Source organism: Periplaneta americana, chromosome 10 (assembly GCF_040183065.1).
Source record: "Periplaneta americana isolate PAMFEO1 chromosome 10, P.americana_PAMFEO1_priV1, whole genome shotgun sequence".
In the NCBI taxonomy this organism is placed as follows: domain Eukaryota; kingdom Metazoa; phylum Arthropoda; class Insecta; order Blattodea; family Blattidae; genus Periplaneta; species Periplaneta americana.
In genome coordinates this window covers 145,735,390-145,757,243 of record NC_091126.1, presented here as the reverse complement: position 1 = coordinate 145,757,243, position 21,854 = coordinate 145,735,390, and the positions used below count along the sequence as shown (strand labels likewise).

The following is a 21,854-nucleotide window of genomic DNA, read 5'->3' as shown; positions in this document are numbered from 1 at the left end:
ATATGATTTAAACTCATAAGCAGTGATTCCACTGGTTCCTCATCTTCAATAGAGTTATTTGTTTTACTTGAAACACTGCTGACCAGATGTATATTTGATTTTTGTGGCAATTCTTCGCTTATGCTACTAATTTAGGCTATAATATTAAGAGAAATAATAATCAAAATATTTCACATGACACGTAGTCACAAGACAAATAAATATGAAGAGTACTAAGAGATGTATTAAGATGTACTAGAGTCTCGAAATATCACATTAATGTTCATGCATTATAGTAAAGGCTGGTTCACAATAAACAGGGAATGAGAACCAGAATGAAAACGAGAAGCAGAGAACGTGAATACGAAAATTTTTGATTCACAGATACCGAGAACGTAGACGACTATGCATATCGATATGAATATCAATAACGATATGTAAAGTCGATATTACGCATTCTGATGTTATTTGTGTACAATTGACCAATGGCGTTCCCTCATGAGTACAAGGCAGCCAACATAAACACAGATTAACCAACTTCAAAATTTCAACGGTACTATAAACATGCCCATGCATCTTTATTATCACAACCTATTTTAAGTCTACCATAACGTAAAATAATTAGAGAAGAAACATTTGTAATAGAACAAAAATGAACACAACAGTAGTTATTGAATTGAAACATGAAAATGTAGTGTGTAATACAACCAGTACAGTAATAAAATACGATTCGCTTCCGATCGGTGTTCAAAGATACAGCTATTGAAAGCCATGTATTCTCCTTCATTTCCTCATCTTTATACAACGCGCGCCGCTTATCATAAACGTGAGGATTTTCCTCAACACTCAATATTAGAATCTCATCAAATAAAACTTGCTCCATGATGCACAGCACAGAACAAAATAACGCATAGGTTATGTCACGGTCTTCTTGCTACAAAATATACGACGACAAAATAGCTTTTAGATGGCAATAGAATGAATCTAGTGGGCTGTGATCGGAAATGTGAACGCCAAAGTTGTAACTTGGCCAACTCTCTGTTCCCGATCCCGGGCTCCGGCAAGCTTTTCGTTAATTGTGAATGCTCACATTTAAATGTACACATTTTAACAATTTTACCATTTTCGTTTTGATTCTCGTTTCCGGTTTATTGTGAACCAGCCTTAATACTGTACTAATTTTTAAAATAAATAAAGTTATGAATACAGGACAATGGAGAAAGTTACACAACACAGAACTGCACGCATTGTATTCTTCACCTGACATAATTAAGAACATTAAATCCAGACATTTGTAACATGTATGAGCGAATCCAGAAATTCATATAGAGTGTTAGTTGGGAGGCCAGAGGGAAAAAGACCTTTGGGGAGACCGAGACGTAGATGGGAAGATATTAAAATGGATTTGAGAGGTTGGGGTATGATGATAGAGACTGGATTAATCTTGCTCAGGATGGGGGCCAATGGCGGGCTTATGTGAGGGCGGCTATGAACCTCCTGGTTCCTTAAAAGCCAGTAAGTAAGTAAGTAAGTAAGTAAGTAAGTAAGTAAGTAATAAAGCTATGAGACACAGAGTCACAAGCGACAGAGCAATGGTCATCAGTAGGGCTATGAAAAGGAAACAGTTAAAGCTAGTGGTGGTACAGAGTCTCAATAAAGTACTTTATTGTACAAGCTCTAGCATCATCAACTCTACTATTCATAATTATTAGAAAATCAATAATTGAAGAATTATATACATTTTCTAATAATTATTTAACATCAATAATTGTTAATACTCCTTTATTATTAAAAAGTGGAGCTGCTCCCTATAGCTACGGCGGGTGGAATGGGGTGAATTTCCCCTACAACTTGACGTAAGCAGCAGTACAGACTGTACGCTGCTTACATCAAGTTGTAGGGGAAATTCACCCCATTCCACCAGCCGCAGCTATACTCGGTACCATCATTAGCTTTAACTGCTCCCTTTTCATAGCCCTAGTCATCAGTAACAAAATGCGTGTTATTTACTTACCAAAATGTCATCTGAGTGAGAACTGCTGCTTGATGGATGGCAAGATTCATCACTGTCAGTATCAAATGGTCCCAGTCTTCATTTTCAATTCCATTATTATAAAAAATTATCTGAACATAAGTATCTTAACGCAATTCTGAGCTGAAAGCAATATTGCTGTTGTTGCTTATGACACTGTATCTTCTAAAGTTAACACCAGATAACACAGCAAAAAAAATTAAGCTTTCAGTGCCATCTACAATACTGCAAAAACAAGAAAATTCTTCCTGTGACTTTCAAGAGGCAGATTTAAAGAAAGAAATGGAATAAAAATATTTCAAAATTATAATGGGGCTTATGACTATCTCTCACGGAACAGCTCAATTATTAATGAACTTAATACACAGAGCAAGTTGCAGGGAACAAGAAAATCTATTCACTGTACTTTACTACATCTTTAATAATCGGTTCATATTGGAGAACATCAGATCAGCTCTGTGATTAATTATATATACAATTTATTTGTCCGTTTCTAAATTTACCTATTTATTGCAAATGACAATACAACTACATTAATAAATGTTAATTAACGTTTTTAACGTTTTCGCCTATTTGGCATCTTCAAATTAATAATTGTCATACGCAATACCTCAATTGTACATCAATATAACATGTTAAAGAAATACAGTTAATAGCATTAAAATAATTAAAATACTTGTACATATTAAAAATAAAATATGATATCATTAGTTTCATTCATATCAGGTAAACAATTTGTGTGAAAAACACATGACTTCAATAAGATGGTATATATTTATAAGGTTAATAAGCTTAAAATCATGAATGAATCTATGTTACAGATATATTTATGTGTGTTTCGGTGTAGTTAGTTCAAATTATAGAGACATTATTTCAGTATATGCTAAGATCTTGTAAATAGGTATGTTATTATTAATAATATATAGGTATCGACTTTGTATAGAAATGTCATATAATAGATTGTATTAATGAGATATAAATGTACATCAGAATGTTGTCAAATTGTGGCAAGTTTGTTGGAGCATTCTGTAAAATTGAATACCATGGTAAATACGTTGTTGATATGTTATTTGAAGAATTGTATGTAAAAATGTGGACTTACTTGAACTATGTTGATTTTTGTAAATCGTACATATATGTTGATGTGTTACGACGTATATGAAGATACAGTGCGTCCACACTTATGGAGTAACAGTGCATATGACCGCGAAACCAGGTGGCTCGGGTTCGAATCCCGGTTAGAACAAGTTACCTGGTTGAGGTTTTTTCCGGGGTTTTCTCCTCAACCCAATATGAGAAAATGCTGGGAAACTATCAATGCTGGACCCCAGACTCATTTTCACCAGCATTATCATCTTCATTTCATTCAGGCACTAAATAACCTGAGATGTTGATACAGCGTCGTAAATTAACCGACTAAAAAAAAGATACAGTGCTCATAGAATCTGTAAATATTTATGAAAGAACATAGTAAACAGTAATATACCTAATAACGCTTCAAATTGAGTAGGAAAAAATTATTTGAAGCAGAATTTGAGTTGTATAATGATGAAACAGATATAAATTACATGAGGAATGGCTGTAAAATCTGTAGAACATTATAAACTTACTTTATCCATGTCAGATGTAAACTGTAAATATTTGTAGGGATAAAATATTGTGCTGGATGTAGACAAAATCTGTAAAAATGAAATACTGTGCATATCAGTGACTAATATAATCTACGTGTGAAATTGAAAAGTAAGAAATTTTGAAATGAATAGAAATGAAATAAATATGAACTTATGCAGAATGTGTTATTCGAAATATGTATACTGTGTACTGGAGATGGTGCATAATGTTATTTGATGGTGTGGTAGGCATATGGATATGGAACTATTTTGAAGTTACTATTTAGAACAGGGGGTTATAATATAATTGCAATACATTTTCATTGATTACCTTTTTATCTTGTACATGATATTTGTGGATGAAGAATTCTTCAGCTGTGTTGATAAATTTATTATTGTTGTATGTTTTAAATATTTGTAACATTTCTGTATGATGCCCAAGTTCATGTCCAGTATTAATAAGATGAGTGGCATATTTAGATTTGTTTCTCTTGCTCTTGAAATAAGAAATTTGTTCTCTCTATCTCGAGTTCAGATTTTACGCTCGGTTTGACCTATAGATTTTAACTGACAGGTTTTATATTCGATCATATACCTCTTTTATCTAAACTGCCTATGGTTTGTAATATGTTATTCACAATATTGTTCAATTTATTGTTTGTTTTATGTTACAATTATATTTTCTTTTTTTCAAAAAATTTGCTATTTTGTAGGAAATGCATTTGTTATAAATGAGTGAAGACCAAACTATAGTTTCTTTTTTGTTATTGTTTTTTAATGTAGTTCTATTTTTCTTCTTATTGACGTATTGTTTCTTATGTAAGTATTTCTTTATTAAGGATCTATTATAACCATTTTCTTTGTAATTTCTAATATTTTGTTGACTTTTTGTAACATTTTTGGGATAATGGTATTCGGATTAATATGTTTATCAAGAAATTGAATATACTTAATTTTTCAGTATAAGGATGTTCTGAATGTTTGAGGATGCTATGGTTTGTGTGTCCCGGCTTTCTGTAAATATCAAATGTTAACAGATTCTTATGTTTGATTATTTTAATATCAAGAAAGTTTATTGTGTTGTTTGCTTCTTTTTCTAATGTGAACAGATCCTCAGTCACCATACGGCATTCGCTGTAGTCAGAAATCGTGTTACAAAAGTCTTCATTCTTCAAGCGTACAAAGTTAGTGTATAAAGTTTAGTGATTATTATGTATTTAGGTAATGCCTACCAACAAATTCTCATTGCGTGAATGTTTGTTTATGTACCGTATATAAAAGGCAGAAGTTCGTGTGTGAAAACAAGACTCAAATTTCGAATAAAGTTTCCAAACAGACCTGTGTCTTCTGTCGAAACAATTAGCAAACTATATACGAGAAGAAATCGAGGCTATCAATGATGTGGAAGTTCAGAATGTTGTTCGTTTATCAGATGATGTCAGTTGTGTGTGGCAGCAAATGGGGGCCATTTTCAGCAATGACTGTGAGTATGGTAAGTCCAAATTATTGAACATTTATTGTTAGTATTGTTATGTATTGTTGAAGTGCTGGAGAAATGGTTATGCACTCGCCAGAACCACGCTAGCAGTGAGCAATGGGTCACCCGCCGTTTTTTCACCTCACGTCATAATGATGTCTATGTATTTGACTTTACAGGCTTGCCTAAATGCACCACAATATTTTATCCCTACAAACATTTACAATTTACATCTAGGATGGATAAAGTAAGTTCATAATGTTCTTTAGATTTTACAGCCATTCCCCACATAATTTATATCTGTTTCATCAACATATAACTCAAATTCTGCATCATATTAGTTTTTCCCACTCAATTGGAAGCATTATTAGGTATAATAATAATAATAATAATAATAATAATAATAATAATAATAATAATAATAATAATAATAATAACTGCCTCCCATTGGAGGTAGCCCAGAAGGACTCAGTATACTCTCCTACATGAATTTTACAATATTAAATGTTTACATAAATTTTGTAGAAAGAAAATTAAAATAAACATATATGAATTATAAAGTGAAGAAAAAAAAATTAAACAGAGTGAATATGATGACTCAGAATTTGGCAAGAGCATTTCAAAACTGAAGTTATGTCACCAGTAAGTGTCTGTGGTAGTTCAAAAGTCTTCCTGAAGCTTTCAAAGAACTTGGGAATCACACCACGAGCTCCAATAAGAAGACCAATCACCTCAATGTCTTCAAGCTGGTATTTTGCTTTGAAGTAAACAACTGTTGGCAGATAAATGTTGATCTTTTCTTTATTGACATCCTCCGGCTGGCTACTCTCCGTTTCAAACCTTATGGTAGGATCAATTATATATCCTTTCTTGGTAGTCTGGGAATACGCTATGATGTCAATACGTCTAGAGGAGTCATTAGTAGCAAGGCAAAAAACTTCCTCTTCTACTATCCAAGACTTTTTCTTAAAGCAGTTGCAATTAAGGAACGAACATGATGGTGTCTGGCATTTCGGAGGAATGTTACACTGACCTTGGACGTGGGCAAGGGTTTCAGTCTCTGGGCAGCCATGTCTGCACTGGGATCCGTCCAAAGAGCAACCAGGTACTCCTCTAACTGCTGCTAAATTGGCATTCATTTTGAGGCAGGTTACCCATTCAGATGTAGATAGTCCAGACTTATTAAAAATTCAGGCGTTGGCTTTAGGTACTTGGCTGTACAATTCTACACCTCTGCCTCTTCCAGGCATTACTTTCCATGATTCGAATTCTGCATTTCTTAATTCCTCTCTTAATTTCCTAGTCACAGATTTACGAAGTTCAAATGGACAAGGGAGACTTAGATGTTGACAGGAAAAATTAAGTTCAGACATCAAAGGTCGCATACTATTTACATAAGGATTTTCATTTAATATTAAAGTGATGCAGATGTTGCAGTGTAGCAAGAACGCTTCCCATGATGCTCTGACTAGTCCCAGCCCTCTGTAATTTTTGCTTGCATATAACATACTAGTAGGTGTATCAGATGGCAACATAAATATTTACAGATTTTATGAGCTACAGTATGTACCTTCATACATGTCATAATACATCAACATAAATCTATGATTTACAAAAGCCAACACAGTTCAAGGAAGTTCACATTTCTTCATACAATTCTTAAAATACATATCAACAGTGTATTTACCATGGTATTCCATTTTACAGATTGCTCCAACAAACACGCCACATTTTGACAACATTATGATGTACATTTATATCTCATTAATACAATCTATTATATGATATTTCTATACAAGGTCGATACCTATATATTATTAATAACTCAGAATAGAACATTATATTTACATACCTATTTACAAGATCTTAACACATACTGAAAATGTCTCTATAATTTAAACTGACTACATGAAAAACATGTATAATGTATATATATTTTTTTTATTTTAGTAGGTTATTTTACGACGCTTTATCAACATCTTAGGCTATTTAGCGTCTGAATGAGATTAAGGTGATAATGCTGGTGAAATGAGTCCGGGGTCCAACACCGAAAGTTACCCAGCATGTATAATGTATATTTGTAATATAGTTCATTCATGATTTTAATTTTGATTTTAACTTTTTAAGTTTATTAACCTTGTAAACATATACCATCTAACTGAAGTCATGTGTTTTTCACACAAATTGTTTACCTTACATGAATGAAACTAACAATACCATATTTTATTCTTAGTAGTATAAGTATTTTAATTATTTTAATTCTATTAACTATATATCTTTAATGTGTTATATTGATATACAATTGAGATATTGCTCACCACAATTGTTAATCTGATGATGCCAAATAGGCGAAAACGTTAATTAACATTTATTAATGTAGCTGCATTATCATTTTCAATAAATAGGTAAGTTTAGAGATAGACAAATAAATTGTACATATAATTTAATTACCAGATTTTTTTAAATTATGCCTATAAGGAAAAGAATAAGATGTGCTGATGTTCATTCAATAATCAATTAATTCAATTCCAGTCAACTCACTTAATCTCAGTATCTTGTCCCGCAAGTCCAGAAGCTGATATCTTTCTTCTGCGGTCACAGCTGGATGTTTGCTCTTAGTCTCCCACAGCTTCAGAAGTTCTGGCAGCTGCAACCGTGCAGGTGCAATTCTAACTGTCGGTGCATCTGTCTTTTTAGTTTTTACTCTGTGGGATGGACCTGGAAAATCTCTACTGCTTGAGGCTTTAGGAGCGATTTTTGAATCATTCAGCCTAGAAGAAGAGTAAAGGTTAAAAACAACTTCAAAAATTACAATATTCCATACGACACAATCTCGTAAAAGGTACCTACTTTGAACTTTCTTCTATACAAGACATCACTTCCAGCTCATCCTGAACCTCTTCAGGCACTGCGTATTTTCTCCCAGTCGACGAGTATGCAAACATTTTTATATCCTCTTTCAAGTTCTTAGAATCTGCAGCTTCTGGTAATCTTTCCTTCTTACTATACACCTGTTTCTCTTTGCTCTTGCCTCTGTCATCTTGTGATTCCTGCTCTTTGTTCGCTGAAGAAATTTCTATCTCTTTCATAGCTGGGGTGATTTTTGCAGGTTTGCTCCAGAAGATGGTTAATGTCGAGTCCTCCATATCTGCACCTTTGAACTTTGCTCGTGCAGCAGATTCCTGTCAAAACCACAAAACCTACATCACACTGGATAGTTCAGGACAATTTTATGTTACAAAATTTGCTCTCTGCTATTGTAGAACTGCAAATTTTGCAAGTTCGTTACTATATTTTTGTTTTTCAGTGAAATGAAAAGGAAAATAATTACAAAATAATGTTCTGTTACAAAATGTAATATTTATGGCGAAGTGCATCAACATCAGTTAAAAACGCAGTAATCATAGGTTACGAAATGATGGTTGAACAGTAACTTTGGTTAAAATGTAATTTCTGTGCACCATTCATAATCACTTATTACTTAAACATGGTTAGCTGACACCTCATTTAACCAGTGTAAAGTCTATGATGATACACCGTTTCTACAAAATGACTAAAGGAAAGAATCCATTCCTCTGCAAAGATAAGTCAACATCTAAAAACGATTGCGCTTACTCCATTTTACATGGAAACGAACGTGTCATATATTTTTGCGTTGCATTTGTTTGCCTTTGGGCACTGTTATGTTTTGCGAGTTGCATTTCTTTGTTTTTCAATGCTGTTGGGTTAAAATCATATAGAATTGGAAATGAAATGCAAAAATTATTAGGTTATATTCGAAGTGAGTTTAAAGTATTGATAGATTTAATTACTATATTTAAATATATTATACCTATAAAATATGGAATCTCAATAAAGGAAAAGGATGAAGATTAGTACGATTGTGTGTACGATCCAGGACCTCATTCATACCATTTCCTGTATAAATTGTTCTGTCAGTTTGTAAAAACTGATGCACTGTCTGGTCCTAATCTTACAAGTGTTAATATGGATAGAGCAAATCAACTAGAAAATTCAGATTGTTTATTGGTTTGACATGCAAACAGCTTCTCAGAAAGCTAAAAGATGATGGAAGTACTGAAGAAAGTCAAATCTACATGGTTGGTAATACTGAGTAAGGTGCGCGTGTTATAAGCAAGCTGGAAATTAGAAGAAAACTAAGCAGCCACACAACAAAATAGCCGAATAACACAAGGTCAGTAAATATAGACCTAAGATAAAGTACTCCTAATATTAGCATCACATCCGCCACAGAGGAAATTACAAAAACGAAGTAATCAAAAACCACGTGAGCGAGAAGAAAAATAGTACGTAAAGATACCAGTAGAGTGCAGTATCGACAATGCCAGACCAGAGAGAAGAGAACACATGCCGATCATGTAAGCAAGACCTCGACAGAGATGATAAGGCTGTAGAATGTGATCGGTGTCTAAGATGGACCCACAGAAAGTGCTCACGTCTAATCAGACAGGAATTAGAAGTCCTAGACAGGAAAAACTGCAAGCTCATATGGCTATGTGAAGTTTGCAAACCCGAAGCGTTAAAACTAAATAACGCATACGAAAAGCAAATTGAGAAACTCATAGGAAAGCTGAACGAGCTAACAGAATACATACATAAATATATGCAAGAAACAATGGAAAATAGTTTCAAAGAAATACTTGCCACCGAACTAGGAAAATGGACAACCAGACACTCTGCTACAAAGGACAATCAAAACGATGATCAGAAGCAAACCAGCAGAAAGGAAAATAACTCCCAAAATGAAAACGCCAAGCGGGAAATGCCACTTCTGAAGCCCTAAGAGAAAACAACTACTATTCAAGCGAATACAACCAGGCCAAGGCGGAAAAGCGAAGGAGATACACATCTTTCTACTAAACCTCAGGGAGCAGAGAATCCCAAAAAGTATCTGCCAACGAGCGACGCCGAAGAAGGCTGGACGAAAGTAATGAGCGGAAGAGAGCAGAAACAGCAGCACATATCCAGAGCACCCAGAGAAGACAGTCGTAGAAATCTAGCAGAGAACATGAGGGAGCGACAACAGCAGCACATGCCAACATCATCCAAAGAAGACAGACGTAGAAGCCCAGCAGACAACAGATGGGAACGACGACAACAGCATGTCCTGACAGGAACGAAAGAAGACAACAGTAACACAATAAGAGCAGGTCAGAGGCAGCCTGGCTATATATAGGAAAATTGCACCCAGCAACAACGGACAAAGATCTTCAAACGTACCTAGAAGAAAGTAACATACAAACTATTGAATGTGAACAACTGGACACTAAAGGAGTGAATAAGGCCTTTAGAGTAGGTATCCCACTGGAAGACTTGAGCCTTGTAGATCGACCGGATTTCTGGCCCAGAGGAGTTGTAGTAAGGAGCTACAATTTTCGTAGATCAAGGCAAACAGAAGTGGCCTTATGGCAATAGTGAAAAGCTCTCCACGGAAAAACGTAACATAGGGATAATGTTATGGAACATTGAAGGACTGAACGTGATGAAGAGAAATATGCCCATAAACATTTTCAGGGAAGACGTAATAATACTGACTGAAACGTTTTTATCAGAGGAAACCGAGCTGCAAGGGTAATACAGTCATCATATTCTTGCAAAACAAGGCTTAATCGGAAGGCCCAGCGGAGGAATATCCTGTTTCTTCCTTCCTTGGTTAGCACCCTCATCATGTATTACTATAACGCCCAATCTACTGGTAACGCAATTAAAAGGCATGGCTGTTATAAGTGGCTACTATCAACCAGAATGCACAGCGCAAGAAATAATAGAAGATCTCACAGAAGCTTTCAACAAAATCAAGAACCAGCAACCAGTCATAGTAGCAGGAGACTTCAACTGCCGTATTGATAAAGGAAACCAGATGACCAGAATGCTTATCAATTACATCGTTGAGGAAGGCTTCACAATGCTGAACAACCCGAACGAGCCCACCTACATCTGTTACAATGGCAGAAGTACAATCGATCTCATCTTTAGGAACTCATGGCTAGAAACAGAATCGATAAAAATACTTACAGACTCGGCAACGGCCCCACTCAGAAAGCACCAACCTGTCATAGCATCTGTGGTGCAACTAAAATCCAGGAGAATAGAGGTTCATGACCTACCTCCCAAAGTGCAACGAACACTAAATGAAGAGACACTGCAGAACCATCTACAAGAATTACCAGACATCAGGAGCCAGATCAAAAAGGGACATATAGAAGAAGCAGCCCACAGAATAAAATCCATGATCCAGTCGGCCCAAACAACACAGGGTTTGAAAAGGAAATCGCAGCCTTGGTTTGATGCGGAATGTCATCAAGAGCGAACAGCAGTCCTGATATCTCTTCACCAGGCTAGGAAATCAGGGAACCTCCAAGATTTAGAACAATACACCGGCACCAGAAGAAAATACAAGAATCTCCTGAAGAGGAAGAGGGAGACACACCTGAAGAGGAAAGCAGACACCTAATAGAGGAAGCAAGTGACAACTCTTATGCCGTACTGAAACCAAGGAAACCGACGCTCGCATCCGCTCTGCAAATAGATTCCTGGGAACAACACTTTGCTCAGATCCTTAATCAGAGACAACCGGGTAAAGAACCTGACACGGAACAACAGCCACAACCGATCACCTTCCCGAAAATAACAATACAAGAACTAACATCAGCAATACAAGACCTGAAAAACAGAAAAGCCACTGGACCAGACCTCATATAAAACGAACACCTGAAACAGACGGGAAATGTACTTAAAGAAACATAGGTCGAACTTTTCAATAAGTGCCTGGAGACGGGGCGAATACCAGAAGATTGGAAGAAGTCGAACATAAAAATTATGTACAAGGGCAAAGGTAACACATCCACAGCAGACTCATACCGCGGAATCGCATTAGAAAGCACCATTTTCAAGCTCTTCACGAAAATAATCACAAACAGACTCTCGAAAGAAACAGAAAGTAAAATCCCTGTGGAACAATTCGGCTTCAGGAAAGGAAGATCAACCATCCAAGCAGTCGCCAACCTTCTAGAAGACATTCAAGATGCCCTACAGGAACCGAAAGGAAAGCTGTATGCAGTCTTCATCGATTACAGCAAGGCATTCGATATGATCGACAGACAAAAGCTGATCAAGAAATTAGGAAACATGATCGGAAGAAACAATTACCTGACCCACATTATCACGGGAATACTTGACCAGAATGTAATTACCACCCACGACGGCGCAAGCGTCTCAAAACCCATACTAGAGACGAACGGCATACTGCAAGACGACCCTCTGAGTCCGCTTCTATTCAACATTGCGACAGCAGATGTAGTAGACATACTGGACAGCCACACCCCAACGAAAATGTACATTTATGCTGACGATATGGTCATGACTGCAAACAAATTGGAAGATCTACAACTAAGTTTCAACCGACTAATAGACTGGGCAGACGACAATGGACTGAAAATAAATCGAGACAAAACCCTACAGATGGTCTTCCGGAAAGGAGGGAAAATAAAAACTCAAGACCGTATCTGCTACAGAGAGGAAAACCTGAGCATCACCAACTGTTTTAAATATCTAGGAGTGACATTCCAACCCAGCGGAACCACATTTGGACTACACGCAAAGGAAAAGGCAGTCGCAGCCACTAGAGCCATGAGCGACGTACTCCACCTGCAGGCCATCTCATTGGAAACAGCAATGAAGATTTTTGGAGCCAAAATCGCCCCAATTCTGACCTACGGAATCCATGTGGTTTGGGAGTACCTGAAGAAGAAAGACCTGAGAGCATGGGAGAACGTAAAAGCCACATACCTAAAGAGGGCACTAGGGGTTTCGAAGTTCACGCCATCCAGACTGGTGTATATATTAACCAGAGAATCCTTCCTGATCGAAGACTTGCGAATCACCCTACTCCTGCCATCTACGGACACCTATGAGAAACTTCTTGCAGAGAATCTGCGAAAGAAGAGCGAAGTTGGAGAAGAATTCTATGGGACCAGCACCATGACTGACAGGAGCTGGACAGGAACGAATCAACGGATGAGACATGTTGTTGCCAGGTTGGCAGTCCATGGATTTCATCACAAAGTGTGTAGCACAAGCGCTTTCCACACGGCAAATGACAAGTGCGTTTGTAAATTCTGTGATACACATTGCGACAAATACCACGTTCTGAACTGTAGCAGATGCAGCAAAAGAGTGACGCAACTCAGCGCTGAAAATTGAATTATCATCTATGCACACTCGTGCGCACTCTCTATATTATTATTATTATGAAGAAAGTCAGGCCAATAGTTTTTTTTTAGGGAGCTAGGGCTTTCTTTTCTACTTCTGTCAAGTATTTTCAAGTGAAATTGCCATTCAATGATGATGTTTGTAATATATTAGCAAATTTGCCAATGTAATTAATATGGGAATTATGACCAAGTTCCGTATTTTTGCATATTAATATTGCAATGTATCACTAATAGGAAACGGTTAAACAATGCAACATTAATTTGAATACTAGAAATTGAGTAATACACTGGATGACAGTTATTCCAACCCAAGCAACAATTAATAAATAATGTATAAGGTGCTTCATAATAATTAAAATTTATGATCTAGAATATCAAGTGGGATACATTTGAATCATAGTACATTTTGCAGCCAGTTCACATAACGTAACTTAAAAAAATAAATTTTCTTGCATATTTGGATCAAATGGATAATTTCGAACAATGTGATAAACTTTCAAACTTAGACAATTAAAAAAAATTCACAGTTTTGATAAGAAGTAGTGTCTTTCGTGTACAATAGTATACAAAGGATTAACATTTTTTTCGTCTTTCCATAGGATTCTGCTACAAGGTCATCGAGAATGACAGAGTATGCAGAAGAGGTGTTCCTCCTAAGCACAAAGCCCAAAAATGAAACATGATGAGGAGAAAATTGCAGAAAACAAAACTTGTTATTAGAACTAGAATATTATTAAAGGCAAAGTTAAAAATTATTTGGGGCAAATGAAAAAAACTAGAAATGTAGTAGTAGTGGTAATGGTGGTGGTGGTGGTGGTGGTGGTGGTAATAGTAGCAGTAGTAGTGAAATGTTCTGAAGTTCTTGTCTACTTCATTTCATTGCAAGCTTCCCAGCAGTACCTATACAGGAACTTGGAATTCTTCTGTCCCAATCATTTTCTGGAGTTTGGTGCAGAGTAGTAAGTATTTCTTGTTCATTATTATATTTGTGTTGTTGCATGCTACACAGTGTTATGAGTGTAACAAGCTTATTCGATGGAGATCTGCTGCTGGACAGTTGTGGCCAGTTTCCAAGCTGAATGAGACAACTGCGTCAGATTAAGGACTATTAGTATTACTGTATGTTGGGCTCTAGTAGTGTTTTCAACATTTTATTTTCACATTGTTGTTTAGTGAATTCTATAGATATGTGTTCATTTTTATTATTTTAGTGTCAATTAAGAGTTTTGTTGATTTATAAGACAGGTTTTTTTTTTTTTTCTTTTTTTTTTTTTTTTGCTGGGTTCATCATTCATCGAACCTGTAGTTCCTGATGGAGATTTAAGTATCTACCTAAAGGAATTTAGTTACACTTATTTGCTGGCAGAAGCAGAAGGACAAGTGGTAAGTTCATCGCCTCAAATGCCTATAACTATGCAATTAAGGTATTACTAGAAGAGAAATTTAGTTCAGAGTCATTAATTTAGGCTTGGAAGTCTTTAATTTGCTGGAAAACTCCTACATGGGACACATATCTTAAAGCCCCTTCTGGAGGACTTGCACTTCGGATTTTTGCATCCTGAAAAAGCCATCGACCCCAGCCGGGCTTGAACCCATAACCCTTGTGTCTAGAGGAAAATGCTTTACGCCTAGGTCACTGCGGATGACTGTTGTTGGATTAGGTTTCCTTTTTTGTCAAAATATCAACTTTCTCCTTTTCCTGTAGACCACAGCACAGTATTCTGGAATTCATTGTAAAGCAACATTTTTGTTTAGATTCTTTAATATTCTGAAGTGTTATTATATTTCTATATTCTCTTATCTTGGAATGACTGATTATGTGTTAGAGCAACTATAGCAGAGATACAGTCGGTGAATAGAACATCTATGGAAAAATAATTTTAATAGAGTTTTAAGTATTGCCTGTAAATCAACATCATTGTGTATGATTAGCTTCCCAAGAGAAATATAAAAGAAGAAGAGTTTACAGATTATTTTCATAATGACCCTTCTGTATAAACTGAAGCCAATTCTGTTCTGGGTACCATGTGTAGACTATTTTTTTAATTTTTATAGCAATTTTTTTCATTACTTCTTGACTCGAATTTTTTCACTAATTTCTTCTGTTAGATTAAGTAGAGAATAGTTGCAATGATCAGATTCCAGTGGAAATAGGGGATACAAGCATTTCTGCCAACTGTAGTAGACTATATTTTTCTTTAAGTTTTAGGAAACCTTCTGTATATTATGGCGGCCAGGTAGCTCAATTGGTAGAGCAGCTGGCTACGGACTGGAAGGTCCAAGGTTCGATCCCAGGTGGTGACAGGGTTTTTTCTCGTTGCCAAACTTTCAAAACGGCCCCGAGGTTCACTCAGCCTCCTACAAAATTGAGTACCGGGTCTTTCCCGGAGGTAAAAGGCGGTCAGAGCGTGGTGCCGAGGTCATGGAAAGCATGGGGCTCTACCTCCATGCCCCCCAAATGCCTTCATGGCATGTTACGGGGATACCTTTATCTTTTTTACCTTCTGTATATTATATATCCTTCCTTATTCTTTAGATTGCAGTTTTAGTTTAAATAACTGTTCCAATAATTTTTCATGCAATCTTATTCTCCTTTTTTTTTAATATCACATTGAATTGGCCTATTGTTTGTAAGAGTTTGCATTCTTATATTGGAATAGTTTTAACACACCCATGTGATTATTCTTGGTTTTTTACTTTTTCTAAATTATTTATATAATTTTGTGGTGCTGTAATTAAAATTTCAGAGCATAATGTGGAATTGGTTTCACATAAGATTTATTTGGATGTTGTATTTAGTGTTGATATGTAGAAACAAATCTTTGCATGAACATTAATCTGTTTTGTACTGATACTCAGGTTTTGTCTACATGAGTTTTGTAAGTTAATTTCTGACCAAAATAAATTCCTAAGTATTTTGGCTTGTTGGTTGGTTGAATAGGTGTTTTATTTAATGGTATTTGGATTTGTGGTGGGTTATGTCTTAGGGTAAATATCTGGTAGCAGGATTTCACTGGGTTTAGAGTCGTTAAATTTTCTTTACAACACAGGGATAAAATCTTCTACCACTTTATTCATTTCTTGTGATAATTTTACCAGTAACTCTTCCTTTTGTATGAGACTCAACCACAATTTGGTAATTTGCACCACTTATAACCAGAGATGAATGTGGTACTATATGTATCAACATAGGAACGAGGAGGAATATCAAAATCTATACTTATTCCCTTAATATTGTTAATGTATATATATTTATACAATTTCATTCCTTTTGTAATGATGTTTGCTCATTTATGTATTGATGTACTTTGTTTGACTTTTCTCTCTTTATCCTTTGAATGTACATTGTACTTGTATGAAACTTTGAAATAATGATGTTGTGTTGTATATTACAAAATGTGAATAAAATTATTAAGCAAAGTTTTAACCTATAGCCATATATGAGTTATAATTGCATTTACAGTACCCAAATATTTAAAGAATACTATCCCTTTCTGTTGATGTATACTTGTGAAAGTTCTCTCCCAGCATTTTATGGGTATGTGTGCCAATCATCTAAAAATAATATATCATAAATTTATATGATTAGTTCTTTTCAAATTTTCTTCAAGCCAAGCCACATGGGGCTGATGTAAACCTGTCCTTTTAAAATAATTAGTTATTGTTGGTTGAAGAAAGCAATATGTTGTGTGGTTCGCGATTCCAGGTCTTCATCATGTCTCTGGGCTCCGCTTTGCTTTAGTTATTTTTGATAAAGCATTCGTAGCTCAGTCAGTCATTCATACCCATTGGAAATGCAAAGTTCTACATTATATTCAATATGGTTGATTGTTATCTGAGAAAACTGTCCTGTGTAGTTAAGTTCCAGATCAAATGTATTTTTAAATCGTGTTCAGTTCTTAAATACACATGTACAGTTTTCATGTGATTGTGTAATACATAAAATATGTTTTGTAAATGGTGAGTATTTAATGAGCTCTTAGTTCTTCAGCTGATCAGAAGTGGTGAGTGATAATACCAGTAAAGTTATAGAATGTAACAAAATCAAATGTAAAAAAATTGCTTACTAAGAGCAAAGTTTTTAATGATGAGTCTATTATAAAATTTAGAGAAATCGATAAGCTAAAACATTTTCAGGAAAATGCATAGGCCTAATTTATACCAGAACAATTATAAAACTTAGAAATATCAGTACACTAAAAATGCTTAATAAGAGGAAAATATTGAGAAGAACCTTCTGATATTACATTTTCATCGCGACATAATGTATAGGTCTAATTACATCAGAAGAATTACAAAACTCAGAGAAACAGTAGGCTAAAAAAAGCTTAATGAAAGAGAAATTTTGAGAACCTTTCTATACGGTATTAAATTTTCATCACGACATAATGTATAGGCCTAATTATATTAGAATAATTACAAAACTCAGAGAAAACAGTAGGCTAAAAAAAATGCTTAATAAAAGGAAAATATTGAGGAGAACCTTCCGATATTAAATTTTCATCACGACATAATGTATAGGCCTAATTATATCGGAACATTTACAAAACTCAGACAAAAGAGTACGCTAAAAAATGCTTATTAAGAGGGAAATATTGAGAAGAAGCATCCGATATTAAATTTTTATCACTACATCTAGCGTAATAACGGATTTGCAGTTAGAAATTGCGTCTCAATTGAAGTTAGTAACTGCAATCAACTTCGTTTTCATATAAGTTAGGTTAGGACGCAGTAACACTATCAATCTCGCATTTTACATAGTGAATCAGATAAGTTTCTAAAATTAACGTCGTGAGACGTTCTAAATACATTAATTTTGTAAGGTATATTTTCCTCTTTCGTCTCATTTCACCAATTCGGCGAAGAAAAGCCACGTTATAAACTTCATAGCAAGCCATGTTGCAGTGTTAGCCCACCTTTAAACTACTCTACCGGTGGAGACTAAAATTTAGCCAGCCAAACCCTGCTTAGCACGCGTACTATCGCTAACACTCGTTTATGATACAAAAAAAAACGTTAGTTCGCTGATCATCCACTGGAAGTAGCTATTTAGCCCGCTCTAAGAATATCTATGAATACGGCCCTCAATTGGCCAGTTTGTCCAAGTAATGTTTAATTTTGCTTAACGAATGTTAAATTAACAGTCTGTTTATTTTTAACGCTTTGTTAATGTACTGAATTTTCCATTTTTTTCAACAATTTTGCTTAAGATAACCAATACTTAACTATGACGTCCGTTGGCACTATTTTAACTACTCAACAGCAGTTGGTAATGATTTTACACATATAAGGCAATTTCTTATTGGCTGAAATTATTATTTAAATTCTGTACTGTAGAGTAAGTCATGAAACATGACGTATAAAATCATAACCTGTTACAGTAGGCCTTGATTCATATGTAGTACACTGATGGCCAGTTTTTCCAAGTAATGTTTAATTTGGCTTAACAAATGTTAAATTAACAGCTGGTTAATTTTTAACGTTTTGTTAATATATTTTCCATTTTTTCAACATAATTTTGTTTAAAATAACCAACACTTACTTTTAACTGCTGTTAATGCTATTCTAACTACTCAACAGCAGTTGGTATTGATTTTGCACATATAAGGCAATTTCTTATTGGCTGAAATTATTATTTAAATTCTATACTGTAGAGTAAGTCATGCAACATGTATAAAATCATAACCTGTTACAGTAGGCCTTGATTCATATGTAGTACACTGAGTTGATAAATGAAAGTTGTATTGACCACTACTGAATAATAATTATTATAAGTAAGGTTATAGTTGTAATGGTAAATACGAATTTCTGTTAGGAAAATCTCAGCATTATGACCACCAGGTGACAATAATTACAGGAATGTGTGTGAAGTCAACTGTACACAAAACCCCGCGAATTCCGTATGATATAAAATTCTGTAATCACTCTCTCTCTCTCTGCTTATATGTAATTTCGTCTTTTTTTTAGTAGGTTATTTTACGACGCTTTATCAACATCTTAGGTTATTTAGCATCTGAATGAGATGGTGATAATGCAGGTGAAATGAGTCTGGGGTCCAGCACCGAAAGTTACCCAGCACTTGCTCATATTGGGTTGAGGGAAAACCCCGGAAAAAAACCTCAACCAGGTAACTTGACCAGACCGGGAATCGAACCCGGGCCACCTGGTTTCGCGGACATTCGAATTTCGTTTAAAGAAGCAATTGCTACTGAAACATTTTATTATTTACTCACTGCGTATTTTGAAGCACTATTGACATTCGCTATAGTTGAAAAGACCCAGTAACATAGAATCTAGAGTTAATAGAGTGAATTGGAACAAGTGGCCTATTTCTGTTTATAGAATATTCAAATCTGACTTCAATTTCTTGCCACGTTGAGATCGCACATTTTGTAATTATTAAATGGATAATAGCTCAGCATTGAAATAAACGTCAGTATGATAATCAGGTGACTTATACAGATTATCTTCTCTATATTAATATTCAAAAATACCTTAGGACCGGTTTCACAAAGCTTCACTAAGGTTTTAATGATTCATTAATTTATTTACTGGTTCATTAAATCATTTTTATATCTCACCAAGCATCTCTAGCCTAACGAACCAATATCACTATCACTAAATTTAGTGATAGAAATTTCCGTCTTTAAATTTTTAATGGTTCATTAGTTTCAATATAAAATGGCGGAACGTTTCGACGCAGAATTGTTATATCTGGAATTGCTCGAAAATTAAGAGTCCAATGGAGATAATTTTAACCATTTAAGAAATGATCATTTTGAAAATTTGAATGACACAAACATTCACAAAAGATACCGTGTTACGAAGATCGTGGTACTCAAAATTTTAGAAGAAACTGATCATAGGTTAGAATATCATAAAAATGGCTGAGACAAAGCTAAAACTTGTCAACTAGGTAACATACAACTGAGTTTTTATTTTAACACATGAAAGTGATTATTATAACTACATACCTAAGATATATTTGTAAATTAATACATAATGTGCATTCAAACATAACAAAACTTCATTGGTATATTAACTTTCATTTATTAGAATTATATTATAGCTAGCGATAAGATATGTTTGCACTGGCTTTAAAACAGAAGCGAAAGAACTGGATTCATGGCATTTATAATTGTTTTCTTTCCGATGGAAATTTAATTTTCCAGCAGGATAACCACCCTGCGCACACCACCATAAACGTTCAAAGACGGTTGACGGAAAGGCATGAAAAAAAGGAGGATTGACAAATATCGAGACATCCCACCTCAAAATCCAGATCAGTTATGGGATCAAGTTCTGGCTACCTGGGAAGATTTCGTTGAGGACCAGAACTATTTCTGTGATCTGGTGGACTCAATGCCCCAAAAATGCCAGGCGGTGATAGATGCCGGTGGCATGTGGACAAAGTATTAGATCCACGTGTGTATTTCTTTTATTTTTCTTTAATTTGTTTATCTTTGTTATATATCGGGAAAAAAATTGATCTCCCAAGAGTTTTTTAAATTCTCCTAGTGGAGCCAGAGTTGCGAAATAATTCGTTTCACTACAAAAAAAATTAAAAACGAAGAAAGGTAACACGTATAAAAATGAATTACGTTAATAAAAAAATAAGTTATCACCGAGAATCGAACCCGGGTCCAATGAATGGCAAGACAACGCCCTACTGACTACTCCACAGAAGATTCATGATGTAGCTAATGCAACGAGGCGTATATAACTGTTCGGCTTGAAGTCTACAGAGACAACGCACACATAAACGTACTCGTGAAAATATTTTAATATTCAGTAATTAATGTTTCATTTGGACTGATTTACTGAAGCTCGGTGAAACCGGCCCTTACTCTAAAGATTTCTTAAAGATAAACATAACATATTATTTTCACAACTTTTGTCTGAACAGCTGTGGTGTTATCCACCATGTTTAACTGTTTATTAAATAAGTTAACTGCCTGAAATCCTACATTTAAAGTTAACAAACAGTTAAGAATCTGTTAAGCCAAACTGGTGTTCAAAACATAAAAAAACTCTATTTAACAGTCGTTAAGTGTTCTAACAATACTTGGAAAAACCGGCCAAATGACTTTTAAATTCTAAACAGTTTGTTAAATAGAGTTTTTTCATGCCTTAAACACCAGTTCAGCTGCCTTGGTTCTATGAATTGGCTGCTTACATTACGATTCAATGCAATTGACATTTTCAGTATTTTAAGAGGGAACACTCGAGTCTTTTCCTATGTTGCAGACTGAATGAAGCGATATTTTTTTTTTAATTTTTACTTAGTTATTTAATGACGCTGTATCAATTGCGGGGTTATTTAACTTCGATGGCATTGGTTATAGCAAGATGGTATTTGGCAAGTTGAGGCTGAGTATTCACCATAGACTACCTGACATTCGCCTTATTGTTGGGGAAAACCTCGAAAAAACCCAACCACGTAATCATTCCAAACAGGACTAGAACCCATGCACGAGCACAACTCTGGATTGGCAGGCAAGCACCTTATCCAACTGAGCTAT

The 21,854-nt window shown here is 35.2% G+C and overlaps 1 protein-coding gene across 4 annotated transcripts in view; it reads right to left on the bottom strand.

The window, feature by feature from the left end:
• Window positions 1-21,854, bottom strand: part of xmas (RRM_XMAS2 and SAC3_GANP domain-containing protein xmas) — a 143,431-nt gene that overhangs the window by 83,070 nt on the left and 38,507 nt on the right. For all 4 annotated transcript variants that reach the window (XM_069838219.1, XM_069838218.1, XM_069838220.1 and 1 more), the window contains exons 3-4: window positions 7,949-8,280; window positions 7,640-7,869 (exon numbers count right to left, since the gene is read on the bottom strand). In XM_069838219.1, coding sequence (XP_069694320.1) covers window positions 7,640-7,869; window positions 7,949-8,280 — 562 coding nt within the window. The remainder of the gene's footprint in view (window positions 1-7,639; window positions 7,870-7,948; window positions 8,281-21,854) is intronic.